The sequence below is a fragment of the Sus scrofa genome, chromosome 12 (genome assembly GCF_000003025.6).
Source record: "Sus scrofa isolate TJ Tabasco breed Duroc chromosome 12, Sscrofa11.1, whole genome shotgun sequence".
NCBI lineage: Eukaryota > Metazoa > Chordata > Mammalia > Artiodactyla > Suidae > Sus > Sus scrofa.
Window position 1 is genome coordinate 45,142,486 of NC_010454.4, and position 17,346 is coordinate 45,159,831.

General features: G+C 44.0%; 1 protein-coding gene across 5 annotated transcripts in view; it reads right to left on the reverse strand.

The window, feature by feature from the left end:
- PHF12 (PHD finger protein 12) overlaps positions 1–17,346 on the reverse strand; it is a 44,892-nt gene that overhangs the window by 12,622 nt on the left and 14,924 nt on the right. For 4 of the 5 annotated variants that reach the window (XR_002337280.1, XM_005656997.3, XM_021067491.1 and 1 more), the window contains 4 exons: positions 8,200–8,272; positions 5,085–5,478; positions 2,853–2,973; positions 1,215–1,347 (listed from right to left, as the gene is read on the reverse strand). Coding sequence is in view for 4 of the 5 variants with exons in the window: in XM_005656997.3 (XP_005657054.2) it covers positions 1,215–1,347; positions 2,853–2,973; positions 5,085–5,478; positions 8,200–8,272 (721 nt within the window). In the remaining variant the exon portion in view is untranslated. Of the gene's footprint in view, positions 1–1,214; positions 1,348–2,852; positions 2,974–5,084; positions 5,479–8,199; positions 8,273–11,902; positions 13,112–17,346 lie in introns of those variants that run through there. The other variant, XM_021067492.1, reaches the window with a different exon arrangement.

Consider the following 17,346-nt stretch of genomic DNA (forward strand, 5'->3'; position numbering starts at 1 on the left):
TCCTAATTAGGAAATTAGGAAAAACTCCTAAGTGGCTAATAAAAAAAATCACCAAATTAGTAATTTCTCATCTGCTGGAAAGCCGCTCTTACAGATTCATATTTGGGTAGACTGCTCATGGTTGTTTTTTTTCCAGAAGGAGGCAAAACAACATGCACACTGAGTCTTGAGAGAGAGGCTGCCTCCTACATAAACCTTTCTGAGCAGTATTCACCAAAAGAAGAGGGCCAAGCAAACATTTTCTTCCTTATGTGCAAGTCTATAACTCAAGATCCTCTTGGTGCAAAGTGGGGAGCACACTGTCACGCTGAAGGGCAGCAGTCATTCCATGGTTATCACCATTTGATAGACAACGTCTTAAGCAATGACCTTTTTTATTTGGAAAGATCGCTCCTTAAGTGGGAGCTGCTCCGCCTGAAGCCCTCTCCCATTCAACCTTCTGAGTGACCCTGCTTATCAGGAAATGTCCTAAACCTATTTTAGAGATAGCAAATTACAGTTCTATTGTAGTCCCAGGAAGGAATCTGGAAAATGTAACCAAGCCTCCCGGGAGATAAGGTAATAACAGCACCCTCATACCATTCACTCACTCACTCATTCATTCAACAACTTACTGAACACATATTATGTGCCATGACAAGGTCTTTGTAAACAAAGTAAGAGAAAGGCAAGAGCCTCAATTGGTGCCTAGGACACATAAGGTGTTCAATAAATGGTTGACTGTCTAGAATCTGCCTCAATTCTTCAATTCTCCAGTGCTCTGAAGTTACTGGGCAGTTAACTGCCAGTGCTATGAGAATAAACATTTTAGAACTTTCTTAGTTTGTTCCCTCTAAAAATAAGAAGCAGGAAAAGAAGGAAGCAACTACTGTGTGAGCATTTATTTCTATAAGATTGGATCTAATACATTCCCCCTTTTAGGGCTATAATATCAACCGCTCCATTCATTACAGAGGAAAGTATTCATGGACAACCAAGTGCGAGTGGGTTAAGTCTGCCCGTGCAGCTGAAACAAAGCACTGTGGGAAAAAGCAAAATGCACAGCTGAGGCATGTCAAAGCAATCAGAGCTGAGGAGGATGGTCTGCAGAAGCCAGCATATCTGAGAGATTTAAAGTGAACTCTGGTACAAAACTGACGGTACTCTGCTTTCTACTCTACCAGTCCACGCCCCAGCTGTGCCCACAGAGGACTGAAGGACGCTGCTGCACTTACCACCACATGTTCGATGTGATTCGGACACATCCATCTGCCGAGGGGCATGGCAGTGAGCGGTGGCTCGAGGCAGTCCATGTGGAACAGGAGGGGGCAATAGTCACACTGGATAAGAGGGGCCACACGACAACTCCTGCAAAAAAGACATGTCGGCCATTTCTATGGTAAGGTGGGAGAATTCCACCAGACTCTACCCTGTGGAACAGCTTCCCTCTCTCAATGCTAGCAATGTTCTCCCATATTCTCCTTCGCAATGATCGTTACAGTCACTATTAGGAAGACGGATGAAGCTGGGGGCTTCCACCAGGCTCCTCGTTATTCTCTCTTCTAAGAGGAATGTGTCTTACAGAGAAGAGAATGTTTGTTTGGAGTTTGGCTAAAGCGGCTGTCAGAGCAGGAGCGATCAAGGCTCAGTACCCACTGGGGGAAGACAGTCAACCCTGCTCTGTTCTTTCTACGCCTTTAAAGAAAGCAAAGACTTCATTAAAAAAAAAAGAAAATCATTAGCAACCTTTCTCGAGTCTAGTACTACAACAAGTAAAGATTTCTCTTCTGCAATGAAGGACTCAGCAAAACTGATAACCAAAAAGGTTGATTTTGAAAATGATTTTGTAACGCATTTATGTAATCACAGTTCAAGGGAGGGGGTGTAAGCCAATGCCAATTATGGTTTGTAACTACCACACCTGAGCTGTGCAGGTGCAATGGAGGCACAGTCTGGGCCCAGCTTAGAGTCCTGCTGCTCTGCGGTCTAATTCCCAACAGCTTTGGCTGTGGAACATTTCTTTTGATAGCTTTTTTCTCCTGCTATCCTTCCCTTCTAATACACCCAAGCCAACAAGTTCAGCTCCCGTAACTGAAGCAGCTGGTTCCTGTCACTGAGGAGAACCTATTTGAAGGAAACCAGTATCCCAGGGAAGCTACAACTGGGGCAGCCTAGAGGCTGTTGGAAGTCATCCAGTCTAGATACATACTAGCCACTATGATACCTGTACTTCGTTCATTCATTTGTTTATTTATTGGCCATGCCCATGGCATACGAAGTTCCCAGGCTAGGGAGCAAACCCACGCCACAGCAGTGGCCCAAGCTGCTGTAGTACAACGCCAGATCCTGAACCCGCTGCATCACAAGGGAACTCCTACACTACTTTTAAACTTACTTTCAGTGCTTTAAAAATTATTTGCCTTTTCCAGGGATGTATGTCTCTGCTGGCCAGAGTTCTTCCTGTCGGCTAGTCTAAATATCTCATGCTTCAATTTAAGTTCAACTCCTCTCATTCTAGCCTCTATAAACACAATTTACAGGAATTCCTTTTCGGCACAGCGGGTTAAAGGATCTGGTGTAGTCAATGCAGTGGCTTCGGTCACTGCTGTGGAGGGGATTCAATCCCTGGCCTGGAAACCTCCACATGCTGTGGCCAAAACAGAACAAATATCACAGTTTACAGTACTTGTGCATCATGATTCTTCACCTAAGTTGTAAAACATTCAAGACTGGTCAATTAGTCACAGTCTCTGTCCTTATACCATCAGAATATAGATGATGTACATTTAACATACATGATTTAGAAGAGGTAATAGGAGAACACACATTTGCTGAATACGAGGAAAAGTCCCTCGAGTATGGAAGAAAAATACCTGTTACACGTGAAGCAGACTTTGACTGGTAAGGGAACAAGACCATTGTGATCTAACTCATGCTGTGTCTTCTTAACATTTTTCCCTGTGGTTTCCTCCTTTCTTCTCCTTTTACTAGAACCTAGAAGAGAAATTGGTGGTGCTGAACTTTCCTTGGATGCAGACTTCCTAATCTGGGATATGGAAATGACACTAAGTCAGAGGAACAGATCTTAGTAAAAGCACATGTCATGGGCTAGACTTGGATCTCTTTCTGAGGCCTCCTGGGCTGCTTTCAAAAAGGAAAAAAAAAGAATGAGGGGAGTTCCCGTCGTGGCTCAGTGGTTAACCATCTGACTAGGAACCATGAGGTTGTGGGTTCGATCCCGGGCCTTGCTCAGTGAGTTAAGGAGCCGGTGTTGCCGTGAGCTGTGGCGTACGTTGCAGACGCAGCTCGGATCTGGTGTTGCTGTGGCTCTGGTGTAGTCTGGTGGCTACAGCTCCAATTTGACCCCTAGCCTGGGAACCTCCATATGCCATAGGAGCGGCCCAAGAAATGGCAAAAAAAACCCCAAAAAACCAAAAAGGAAAAAAAAAAGAATGAGAAAGGAGGAAAAGAAGACGTAAGTCAGAACCACGATTGCAAGTCACTTGCTCTGTGGCAGAAACACATCTAAATGTTTTGAAAACATGAAGTGGTCAGAAGCCTTGGTTAGATATTGGCAACCTAAGAAATATAAATGCTCAAGTCAAATGGTCAACAAAAGACTATTCTATGGAGGCAGTTGAGGAAAAGACTATAATTTTACTACATTTTTATAGAAAGCAGAAAAGCTGTGATACTATATGCACCAGTAGGTTTCTTAAACCTGCCAATTTCACTTCCTCTGGGAAGAAGAAAATAAGATCTAAATGCTTCATGATATCAAGTAGAAGCCATGACTTGATTTAAAAACAAAAAAACAAAAACAAAAAAACAACAAAAAAAGGAGTTCCTGTCATGGTGCAGCAGAAACAAATCTGACTAGGAACCATGAGGTTACAGGTTCAATTTCTGGCCTCACTCAGTGGGTTATGGGTCTGGCATTGCCATGAGCTGTGGTGTAGGTCACAGATGCAGATGCAGCTTGGATCTGGTGTTGCTGTGGCTCTGGTGTAGGCCGGCAGCAACAGCTCCAATTCTACCCCTAGCTTGGGAACCTCCATATGCCGAGGGTGTGGCCATAACAGGACAAAAGACAAAAGACAGAAGACTTAAAAAAAAAAAGGAGGAGTTCCCTTTGTGGCTCAGGGGAAATGAACCTGACTATTATCCACAACGACACTGGTTCGATCCCTGGCCTTGCTCAGTGGGTTAAAGATCCAGCGTTGCCATGAGCTGTGGTGTAGATCACAGATGTGGCCTGGGTTTGGCATTGCTGTAGCTAGGCTGGCAGCTGTAGCTCTGAATCAACACCTAGCCTGGGAACCTCCACATACTGGGGGTGCAGCCCTAAAAAGACAAAACAAAACAAAACAAAAAGGAGGGCAATTTCATAATATCCATTAAAACTATAAATGCATACTTTAAAAAAATATAAATGCAGAGTTTTGATCCAGCAATTCTAATGCTGGTAATATATCCTACAGATACACTCACATGTACACAATGATGCATTTACAAAACTATTTGTTGAAACACTAGCTACAGTAACAAAAGATTAAGAACAACCTGAATGTCCACTAATAGGAAATTAGTTAAATAAATTATGGGATATCTATACAATGGGCTACTATGCAATCATTAAGAAAAACTGAGGGATGTCAACATTAATATGGAAAGACCTCTCTAGCAAGTATGCTATCTAAGTGGAAAATAATGAACATATATCTGTATTTGCTAATATATGCACAAAGATATTCTAGGAGATACAAGAACCAAACAGTGGTCATCTATGAGGGGTAGGAAGGTAGAAATTAGGCAAACAGTAGAGAGGGATGGGTGGGAAACTTTTCACTGTAACCTTTTCTGTATTTTTAGATTTTTAAACTATTTGCATGTATTACCTTTTTTTTTTTTTTTTTTTTAAAGTGATACTGGGAAGGGTGGAAAATAGAAAATTGAGTAAGTATTGTAAACATTCAAGGATCTCTCCACAAACCAAGAACAGGAACTTGAAACTGGCTACATGGACAGTGACCTCACAGGCAGCACTGCCCTTCAGTCCTTTGGGGAAGCTGGGACTGGGGAGAGGACATGACGGTTTGGCTAACCTGGTAGTGCAGTGGTACAAGTCAGTTCATTGGGCAACTGAAACTGGGTGGGGTTCCGCTCCATGGCGGCAGCAATCAGCAGCTCAAAGGGCCGCCTTAGCTGGGGCTGCACACAGTCCGGCTCTGCTGCCACGGGCTCCTCATCCACGTCGATGATGTCCTCGTCGACGTCATTCTGCTCAGAGGTGGGGGTCTCTGTGCTGGCATTGGATGTGGGCGTGCCAGGCCGGCTGGCTCTCCTCTCCAGGATTCGGGCATGGGCAATAGCCTTGAGTTCAGTTTTGCTAGCTGATCTGTCCAACAAGTCAGTGTCACTGCTGGGGGATGTAGTCCGTTTGCCAGATTTGTCCACCAGTCCATTGACATGGCCCAGCTCCTTTTTCTGCTCTCGTTTCTGTGCAAATGAACAGGTGGGGCCATCACATAAAGTACCACAAAATAGAAAGAGATGGGTGCTACAAAGTCCTGCTAGACCACTAACCAAAATTATGAAAGTCTCTAGTATCACAGCGTTATCCACCTGGGAACTTGGAACACTGGTCTGTTAAAGTTGACAAAACTAGCTGAACTAAACTAAAGCTGGCAAAACCACTGCCGTAGAGAATCACAAGAAGTATAGAACGTTAGAAACAATTATCCAAACCATACATCAGTTATTGTAAGTCATCACGTTACATGATATCTCTATACAAGGTACAGTGGGGTAAAGGGATAAAAAGTTAATGCAGTAGGAATAAATTTAGGGAGTTCCTGTCGTGGCATGGCGGAAATGAATCTGACTAGGAAACATGAGGTTAGATCCCTGGCCTTGCTCAGTGGGTTAAGAGTCTGGCACTGCCATGAGCTGTGGTGTAGACTGCAGATGCGGCTTGGATCTGGCCTTGCCGTGGCGTAGGCCAGCAGCTACAGCTTTGATTGGACCCCTAGCCTGGGAACCTCCATGTGTCACAGGTGTGGCCCTAAAACTACAAAAATAATAAATAAATAAATAAATAAGTCTGCAAAAGCAAAAGTAAAAGGTAAAACAGACAAGCAGGGCTCCCCGCCCAGGAGGTTGAGTGCTCGCATGCAAGGCAACCAATCGCACCACAAGGTAGAAGGGTGGGGTGTGGAGGGTAGCAACCCAACAATCATGGCATCCAAGAATGGTGGCTTTCAGTGTTTCAAGTTTAACTGGAATTCTGAAAGTGACACTCCTTTGAATGGGAAGTGGGGAAATGAAGACCAAGTATACTGAGTAGGATTGAATGACTGATAATAAATTTTTTCTAGGGCTCCAAATAGAGTGGTCAAATGAAGGTCTAGCAGTGGCCTCCAGTCAGGAGACCTGGGATCTTGTCACAGTTCTGCCACTGATTCCCTGTGACCTTGGGTGACCCAAGTTGGTGAGAGGAATTTCTCTATGTGTGAGACTAGTAAAATCTTTCTTTTCCTCTCAGGGATATGGTAGAGATAAAAAGTGTCACATATATGAAAGGGATGGCTCTGAGTTGGGAGAGGATCTAGCCTCCACTTGGAATAAGACCTGAACAACAAGGGTTGGTGAGGTCCACAAGTTTTATCATTTCAATCCACTTCAGTGTAACTACAGAAGGCCAGAGAGCTGTAGAGGTGGTGGTGGTGGTGCAAAAAGCAAATTTGGCACTGGTAGGCCAGGAGGTCCATCTGAGAGCAGGTCAGAGTGGCATTTCAGGAAAAGTGTGCTATGTTAGAAAAAGCCATACTATAAATATAATCCCCAGCAAGTACCTCTGTTTCTAGACAGTTGATGAAGAAATAATAGAGCTTTGGAATGAGACAGAATTTGGTTCAAACCTTGGCTCTGAAATTCCTTTGAGTACTTGATACTTGAGTAAGTCTGACATTTGTGAAGCTGTTTCTTTGAAATGGAGACAGTACCACTAGCACCCATAGTTGGATATAGATTAAGTGAGATAACACATGTAAAATACCCAGCTATGACAAATACTAAAATTATGTTAGTTTCTCTTCTTTACCCCCCTCTTTTCCTGGCTTCACTTCTTCCCCCTCAGTTGTTCCTAACCCTTTCAGGTTTGGTTTTTTTGAGTGGCAAGTTTCTGAAAGGCCTCTTGACTGGCAGGTGCCACTACTCTAATCAAAGGTAAAGATCTTGCAGGGGTGGACAAGCTGGAGAATACCTTGGTTTGTGGAAGGCAGGAGAAATCAAACTATAGCTGTGGTTAGGCAGTTGACTTGGCCTTGGCTTGCCTTTTTTTTTTTTTTTTTTTAATAGGAACCCTTATGCACACATTGAAAATAGCGTCTGCCTGTTTACCCTCTTCTTAGAGGCAGAAAACTGTTACACATATAAACCACAATCTCTGAATCATCTCATCCTGTTTCTGCAACCAAGGAAGTCATCATTCATTGTGACATCATGTTCAGGGGCCAAGAAAAGAGAGGTGATGTCACAACAAAGGAAAGTTGTTTGGTGTATAAGGAATAGTTTACAATTCACAGACAAATTTTAATCCACATCCTACATCTGAGGATTTGGTCTCTCATAATCTGGGTTGAAGCATACCTACTTCCTTTTTTGATAAGGGAACATTTAGCTTTTGTACTCTAAAAAAGTTCTCAAGAAAATAATGTTCTCAAAGCCAGTACTGAATTCTCAAAGCTGAGGGAAGGGGAACTAAAGAGTGGTTAGGCAATCTGGGGCTTAAGTGGGTCAAAATCTTCTCCACCCCATACACCTGGCCAAGCCTCTAGATATCAGGGACTTATTTGCCTTGGGGTGAGGGAAATCCTTTTTTTCATCAAGCTGGAGAAGCAGCTGCCTTCTTCTTCGGCCACTTTCAGGCCACTTATCAGGAGGTCTATAAGGAGGTCAGACCACTCCTGTCACTAAGTGAATGAACATGGCTCAGTAAATTAACACACCTCTTCTGCCCATTTCAGCAGCCCATGTTTGGATTTTAGGCCCTACTGGATTCCAAACAGTCACCATGGGGAGTGTGAGGGTGATTCCAGGGCTGGAAGAGACAAGAAGAAGGAACGAAAATGCCTTCAGGGCCAGACCATCTTAGCTCTAGAATATCAGCGCTCTAGATCTGGCATTCTGAGCAAAGCCTTTAGAAAGCAGTATTGTTACCTTTCGGCGAACAGTGCACCGGTGACACATCCACTCCCCAGGAGGCAACATCTCTTCACTCAGTGGAGGGTTACTGCAGGGAAAAGACAAGGCCAAGACTAAGTAACAGCAGGGCTGCAGCAAGGAAAAGCTTAGCTAGGTCTGACTCGAAGCCGTGTGTCCGCCAACTACTCCTGCCAGTCCTACAGCTTGGGTTCTCTCATTCGTCAAAATGCTTACTTGGTATCATTTACAATAACCTAAATGTAAGCATCCCTTCCCATAGCTTAGAAAAAGAAGCCAAATCCAGAGCCATTAATACTAGGCTAACTGGGAAAGATAACATTCTTCCCCCTTAAAGCTGTGCCTGTGAAAACCCTATTCATAATGTAAGGCTTGCCTCAATCAGCCTATGGTGGATTAAAGATGGCTGCAAACTCTTTGCTACTCCTTCCACCCAGAAATAGTCCATTTCTTTCCTCTTGAATTGGGCTTGTCTTGTGACTTGCTTACTTGCTTTTTGACCAATAGAATGAAGCAGAGGAAACAATGCCGTAAGTTCCATGGCTGAGTCTGAAAAGACTTGAAGATTCCATTTTTACATGCTTAGAATGTTCCACTTCTGAGCCCTGCTCTCATGCTGGGACAAGGAGACTTAAGGCACTCCAATTAACTCCAAGCCAACAGCCAGCACCAGCTACTGCTATGTGACTGAGTTATCTTGGATCATGTCAACTCAGTTGAGCCTCCAAATAACTGTAGTCCCGGGTAACAACACTGTTGCCTGAAAACCACCCCACTGAGCCTAATCAACATGCAGATTTGTGAGAAATAATAACTAGTGTCCATTTTTGTTGGTTGGTTTGTTTTGTTTTTTAGGGCCATCCCAACGGCATACAGAGGTTCCCAGAATATGGGTAGAAATGGAGCTGTAGCTACCAGCCTACACCACAGCCACAGCAACGCCAGATCCGAGCCATGTCTGTGACTTACATCACAGCTCACGGCAATGCTGGAATCCTTTTACCCGCTGAATGAGGCCAGGGATTGAACCTGCATCTTCACGAGTACTAGTCAGATTCTTAATGTGCTGACTCACAACAGGAACTCCATCTCAATGTATTTCTGCATAGGCCACATCCAATGAGTGAAATGCATGCATGTAATCTTCAAAGGTCTATAGACTCTGCTATACTTCAGCAGCTGTCATATTAAAATTCATCCTGAAAAAGCTGTGATTTCTTTTTTAAAAATTTATTTTAATTTTATTTTAAGGCTGTCATTTCTGATTCTGTTTTTCATCATTTCTTTTCGTCTGCCTGTTGGCTTTGTATTTGTACCAAGACACCCTACACCAAACATGTAAAGCAGAGAAGGGTGAGGCAAGGTGGTAGTGGCTTAGCTCTTTTACCAAGACACAAATGGCCCCCTGGCACCCTTCCTATTTCCCTCAATCTATTCCTGGTCCTGCTAGTAGAATAGTTCTGCCACAATTCTAATCACATTAGTCTCTTTTTTTTTTTTGCTATTTCTTTGGGCCGCTCCCGCGGCATGTGGAGGTTCCCAGGCTAGGGGTCGAATCGGAGCTGTAGCCACTGGCCTACGCCAGAGCCACTGCAACACGGAATCCGAGCCGCGTCTGCAACCTACCCCACAGCTCACGGCAACGCCGGATCATTAACCCACTGAGCCAGGGCAGGGATAGAACCCGCAACCTCATGGTTCCTAGTCGGATTCGTTAACCACTGCGCTACGACAGGAACTCCCACATTAGTCTCTTAATCAAAAAGCCCTTCAATATCACCCTTACCCCATCCATCATAGGACAAAGTCCAAACTTCTCAGTTCTGCAGGTAAGACCTCTATGGCTAGAGCCCTGCCTCTCCAGCGCCATTAGTCTGTGGCTCCCTACATAGAGCACACTGTTTCTCAACCCCGTTTTCCTGCTCATTCCAGAGCTGCTCCCCACAATGACAAAAGCTGAGCCTCCCCTCACTCTTTCGCTTGGTGAACTTCTCTTTTGGAGCACAAGTCAGGTGTGATCTCCAGGAAGTCTCCTCTGACAGCCCCTGATTCCCTAAAATGCTTCTGTGCCACACTATCCATACTGTACTGAACTATTACGCACCTGAATCCTCTTCTCTACTTCATTTACCTACATAATATCTGGCACATGGTAGGTACTCAATAAAGCTTTAAAGAACTGAGAACATTAAAAGAATGTGCTGGGAGTTCCCGTCGTGGCGCAGTGGTTAACGAATCCGACTAGGAACCATGAGGTTGCGGGTTTGATCCCTGCCCTTGCTCAGTGGGTTAACGATCCGGCATTGCCGTGAGCTGTGGGGTAGGTTGCAGACGCGGCTCGGATCCCGCGTTGCTGTGGCTCTGGTGTAGGCCGGTGGCTACAGCTCCGATTCAACCCCTAGCCTGGGAACCTCCATATGCCATGGGAGCGGCCCAAGAAATAGCAACAACAACAACAAAGACAAAAGACAAAAAAAAAAAAAAAAAAAAAAAAAAAAAAGAATGTGCTAAGATGTGAATATAAACTACCCCATCCCCAATCATGAGGCAAGACAATAGGGCTGGGCAGACACTTGTTTAGGGGTTAAACCACACATAAGATTACTTATGTTTTCTGTCACACAACAGTAAGAAGACATCAGAGTTAAAGTCCATACCTGCAAACTGAACTTCATACTGTATCACCTTACTTATATTTAAACCTCTTTAAACAATCTGATCTCTCATTTCTCTTCTTTCCTTTTTTTTGGTCTTTTTAGGGCCACACCCGTGGCATATGGAAGTTCACAGGCTAGGGGTTGAATCTGAGCTGCAGCTGCCAGCCTACACCACAGCCATAGCAACACAGAATCTGAGCCGCATCTACAACCTACACTATAGCTCACGGTAACTCCAGATCCTTAACCCACTGAGCAAGGCCAGGGATTGAACCTGCGTCCTCATAGATACTAGTCAGGTTTGTTAACCACTGAGCCACGATGTGAACTCCTCATTTCTCTTTATTTTTTTAAAATTTTATAATGATTTTTATTTTTCCATTATAGCTGGTTTATAGTGTCTCATTTCTTTCTTTCTTTTTTTTTTTTGCTTTTTTGGGCCACACACGTGGCATATGGAGGTTCCCAGACTAGGGGCTGAATTGGAGCTACAGCTGCTTTACTACACTAGAGCCATAGCAACGCAGGATCCGAGCCTCATCTGAAACCTACACCACAGCTCACAGCAATGCCAGATTCCCAACCCACTGAGCGAGGCAGGGATCGAACCAGCAACCTCATGGTTCCTAGTTGGATTCATTTCCGCTGCGCCATGACAGGAACTCATTTCTCTTTCATAACACAGGGGCAAAATGCTTAAAATACATATTAAGAGTCTATGAAAAGTAATTCCTGGTTGGTTTCTAAAGGATCACTTTTAGAGATACCACGTTTAAGAACAGACATTTCTCAGAATTCTAGATTACAGTCGTAGGCTCCTTCTATCTGCCCTCAAGTATGGAATGAGGGCTCTGAGTTTAGGGAAAGTCAGAGTGCGGTGTCCAGGATGAATAGAGAACATTTAAAAGTGTGAAGCCTTGCTGTGGGTGCAGCCCTAAAAAGACAAAAAGTGTGAAGCCCTGTGATTTTGCTGCTTTCTTAGAGACAGAACATGCATCTTGAAATAAATTTGAAAGTGGTATCCTGAGAGAAGGCAGTAATACCTAAGATGGGATGGATGTAGGGACGGAAGGTCTATGATTTCAAAAATGATCATCAATCATCAAAGGCATGGCTGGAACATAGGAATCACCCATTACAAAGCTTTCTCACGATGATGTTTCTTTCCTCTTCCCTCTGAGCAATTCGTTTCAAGCTGTTTTGAAGGCAGCACTTCAACTCAAACAACTAGAGGAAAAGGATTCACGAAAAGGTTCAAAGAAATGCAAGTTTCCATTGGGTTACTAAACTCAGGAACTGGTTCTCAAAGAGGCTGTTCTGCAGACTAGTTTTGTTTCATATCAGAAATACTGCCAACAGAGAAAGGATTCCAGGGAGAAAGGAGATTCTGCAGCCTCAGGGTACTCACTTACACACCCTGAGGACTTCCCCACCTCAGCCACCCATCTTAAAACTCCTTCCCCCTTAAGAAGGATGTTCTCATAAGTTAAGTATGCAACTTCGAAACATTACATGCATGCCAGAGTCTTTAAATCATGATACGCCTGTCAAGAAAAACAAGGCTGTCCCACCTCCTTCTCATCCCCGTATATCAATGAGGACAGGGTGATGAGCCATCCTCTACAAAACAAAATCACTAAAAGTTTAAAGCCAGGCAATGCTGCAATTACTCTATCAGAGTTTCCGTTGCTCAGCAGTAAAAATTATAAAAACACTATAATGAGCCAGTGTTGCTTGTAAAGACATCAATATGCTTCCTATTCACTAAAGCTTAGAAAAAGAGTAATAATCTCATCTTACATCTAGACAGTGTATTACAGGTCACAAAGCGTTTTCACAGATGCTCTTATTTGCTCTTCTTTGTGAAAGTTTTTACTCTGTGAAAATTTTTACTCCCATTGTACAGGTATCGCTAAACTGACTTATTTAAAGCCACAGATGGAGTTCCTGCTGTGGTGCAATGGATTAGTGGCATTGCTGCAGCACTGGGACTAGGGTTCGATCCCCGGCCTGGCACAGTGGATTAAGGATCCAACATTGCCACAGCTGTGGTGTAGACTGGAACTGTGCCTTGGAAACGCTATATGTCATGGGTGGCCAAAAAAAAAAAGCCACGGAGTCAGAAAGCAGCAGAATTAGAACCAAAATCAGTTTCCTTGTTCTTCCAAACCTTGAGTCCAATCTGTTCTTTTGTTTGTTTGTTTGTTTAGGGGTGCACCCGCAGCATATGGAGGTTCCCAGGCTAGGGGTCGAATTGAAGCTGCAGCTGCTGGCCTACACCACAACCACAGCAACGTGGGATCTGAGTCACGTCTGAGACCTATACCATGGCTCATGGCAATGCCAGTTCCCCGACCCACTGAGTAAGGACAGGGATCGAATCTGAATCCTTATGGATGGTAGTCAGATTCGTTTCTGCTGTGCCACATAGGGAACTCCTAAGCCCAATCTGTTTTAAAAGAACCTTTGGTAGTTCCTTATTTCTGGGGAACACAATGGAATAACCATCAGGGTGTCTTTCGCAACCCTGAGGCAGAGCATTTCCCTCTCCATCAGTTAATATTTATCAATTCCCACTGCTTACTAACCAATGCCACACTGGAGGTACCATATCAGAGGAAGGACACAAAGCAAACAAGGATTTGGTGCTGTCACTGCAGTAGCTCAGGTTGCTGCTATGGCACAAGTTGGAGCCCTGGCTTGGGAATTTTCACACGCCACGGGGGTGGGGTGGGGTGGGTGGGAACACAGCCCTTAGGGAGAGAGAACCAAAGTCCTCATCCACTTGGATATCCACGTATTTATTGGACACTTATGTTATGCTAGGCGATGTGCTAATGATAAGATTTCAGACATGGTTCTTGCTCTCAGGGATCACAGGCTAGAGATAATGTGAAAAGGACAGTTGGCAATGAGATGTGAAAATGATTCTTGCCATAAAGATTTATATAAGACTAACTGCTGGAATTCCTGTCATGGCTCAGTGGGTAACAAACCCAACTAGTATCCATGAGGACGTGCTCAGTGAGTTAAGGATCTGGTGTTGCCATGAGCTGTGGTGTAGGTTGCAGATGAGGCTCAGCTCTGGTGTGGCTGTGGTGTAGGCCGGCAGCTGCAGCTCCAATTCGACCCCTAGCCTGGGAACCTCCATATGCTGCAGGTATGGCCCCAAAAAGAGAACAACAACAAAAAACTAATTGCTCATGGATACTAGACTCAAAATAGAGACTCAGAGGTTTGGTCTTTTGGTGACAGTGGCCTTTTCCCTACTCTTTCCACAGTTGAGCAATTGCTATTCAGCAAATGTTAATTCAGCCAGTGATCCTTTAAACTTTAAAGATGGTGAAGTGAAGGATCTTGAGGGGCTCACAAGGAGACTATATACAGTTTTAGAAGCAGGTGTATTTCTGTATTTTGAAAATGTACTTGATAAAAGGCAGGAGTAGAGACATTTCCCTGGAAACAGAGGCTGAAGTCCACATAGAGTGCAATAGTATTTGAACCTTTAGATTCCTTCTGAGAACTATTTAAGTCCTGGCAAGGAAGGTGAGCCCCAGAAGAGTTGTCTTCTGCATGTGAGCTGGCTTAGCTTGGACAACTAGCAGTTCTTTAGTCAACAGGCCAAGTACCTCTATTTAATTTCTGGCTTCAAAAGAATATGGCTTGCAGTGCAGTAAGACAGGCTAGGCATCCTTGCAGAATATTTTCTCTTCAGGACTATGAATGTTTCCTTACAGATCCTTTGTTAATAAAGCTCCCGCTCTGGCGCAACAGGATTGGCAGCATCTTGGGAACACTGGGACTTGGGTATGATCCCTGGCCCAGGCACGGTGGGTTGGGGATCTAGCATTGCTGCAGCTGCGGCTTGGGTTAAGATTGTGGCTCGGACCTGATCCTTGGCTTTATATGCTGTGGGACAGCCAAAAATGGAGGGGGAAAAAAAAAGCCTGGCCTGCAGTTTCCTTTTTTTTCTTTTTATGGCCACACATGGGGGTCAGGGGTCGAATGGGAGCTGCAGCTGAGGCCTACGCCACAGCAACAGCAGATCGAGCGATATCTGCAACCTAAGCTGCATCTCGTGACAATGCCGGATCCTCAATCCGCTGATCGAGTCCAGGGATCGAATCTGCATCCTCACGGACACTATGTCCTGTTCTTTACCCACTGAGTCACAACAAGAACTCCTGGCCCAGAAAGTGACCATTCACTGCTCTCCAATTTGTTATTTATTTTAACCTCTACCTGATCTTAAAGACATTGTTAGCTATAAAATATTTCCTAACAATAGAGCTCTAAATCTTCGGAGATTGTACAATTGAAGGATACGCATCTCAGAGTTTGATGCGGCTCTCTGTGAGGCCTGAGAGGGACCATAAACTATTAACAGTAACAGCTGCACACAAACCAATTAAAAAGCTGGTCAAAGACATTAATTTTTTCAAAATGAAAACTCCTAAAGCCAACCTTTGGAGCAGTACTCTAGCATCTAGACTTCCATAAACAAATGCAAATGACGCATCTCTGCTGCTGAAGAGGGTGTCTAGATCAGTCTATTGCTGAAGTCATCGAAGAAAAAACCACAAATACACACCCTCAGCTAACTGTAATGCCTACACTGACAGACCTCTCCACGTCGAAGATTCAAAGCCCAGAGCGAGATGCTCCCAACACACAGCCAAAGGACAGAGTCCAGTTTTAATTTAGAGCGCTTCTTTCATTCCCTAATGAGGCTGCAGCTCACCACTGCAGGTGGAAGATGTTGGTAGTTGTCATGGTTCTTGGCTCTCTAATTAAGAGGATCTATTTCAAGTCATACACCCGTGCAGTTGATCCGAGTCTAACCTCACTCATCTCCCTCACCTATTAATACACGTGAACCTGCACAACATTAACATTTAGTTCAAATTTAGTCGCACCAGTGGGACCTGTTGCTCCATAGCTCTGCGTTAATTATCCATCCCGCACAAGCAGTTTTTCAATATGGAACTGGAAGGGAGGGGGGGAGGGGAACAAGAGAACAAAGGGAGGAGGGAGAGGTGGAGGGAGAGAGGGAGACCGGGAAGCAGAAAGACTGCCTTTTATTTCAGAGACCTATTTTTGCATTGTAACATGGTGATAAAATGGTGTGGGGCTCTGGATCTGCTTGTTTTTAAATATGTTAAGTTACTAATGCATGGCTTGCAACTGTCCAGCTAGCTAAAGGACACTGACATTTTAAAACTTGAGCCAAAGGCAGCCAGAGAGGCATGAAAATATCACTTAACCAAATTAAAACCTTTGGCGTATGTCTTAGGACAAAAGCAAGCAAGTAGATGAAAAATACTTGAGAAAGAACACACTCCATTTTCCCTTCCTTTTAGTCCTTATATTCCATTTAATAAAATACTTAATAGGAATTACTGCAAACAGCCTATCTGAACACAACATACCACCAGCCTTCCCACTCAGAAGGCTTCAGTTCTCTTCTAAAAGAGGTCAGCTGAATGAACCGGTTAGGACCCCTCCTGTCAGAACCCATCATTCTCCAAGAATCAAAAGCTCTTTAGCCCCATATATGGTCATTTCAAATGGAATAAAATATTAAGACTATGAAAGAAAGATTTCACTAACCACCCCCCATCATCTGTATGTCCCCCCCCCCCCTTTTGGTGGTGGTAGTGTGTTCGGCAAGCAAACAATAGCACTGAGCAGTTTTGATTTTTAATTTCACAGTTCACGGGTCTCATCCATCCATGTGAGGTCCACTACCAGATAAAAATCCTGCATTTCTATTTAACGGCATTGTGTAAGACCAACTGCAGAAAACAATACATGCTCAGAATAGGCCTCCTCTCTCTCAGACTGGCCCTGCTGCCCTCGACAGCTCAGGAAATGTGCTGGTAGTAAGTGTGGGGGCGAAGGTGATCACTGATAGGACGACAATCATGTCTCAGCCCCCAGCAGCCATTTTGATCTACAAAGGCACCTATCAGCACAGAAAACAAGCCTTTTATAAATTGAAATCAGCTTCTGCCCTGGAAAAGCTAAGAGGTACCAGGTAAAGTTTAATTTAAAAAATCTTTTTAGATTTAAATTAAAAGCTACATTAATAATTCCCTATGTTTGGAAGGAACAAAATTTAATGAAATTTAAATGCCAGTAGAAATTATAGGCTTCCTCTGGACCCTTGTATGGGCATTAGCTTTTACCTTCATGAATGGCCTACCTTTCAAAGGCAGAGAAGATGGTCATATTGAAGCATATTGGAAAGATGAAAGCAGATAAAGTTCATGGGGTCCCTGAACCTTAATCTCTTACCCTCCTTTATCCCAGCTACTTAAATACAGCTAATGCCACAAAGTACATAAAGAGTACAAGGACTGCTGATTTTTTCATGCAAAGCCTCAGTAGCTGTGTTAACAAGGAGGCCAATGAAGTGCCAGGCCATTACAAATGCCCCATTGAGAAACTTTGCTAGTTGCGTCACTTCCACAGGCATACAATCCTT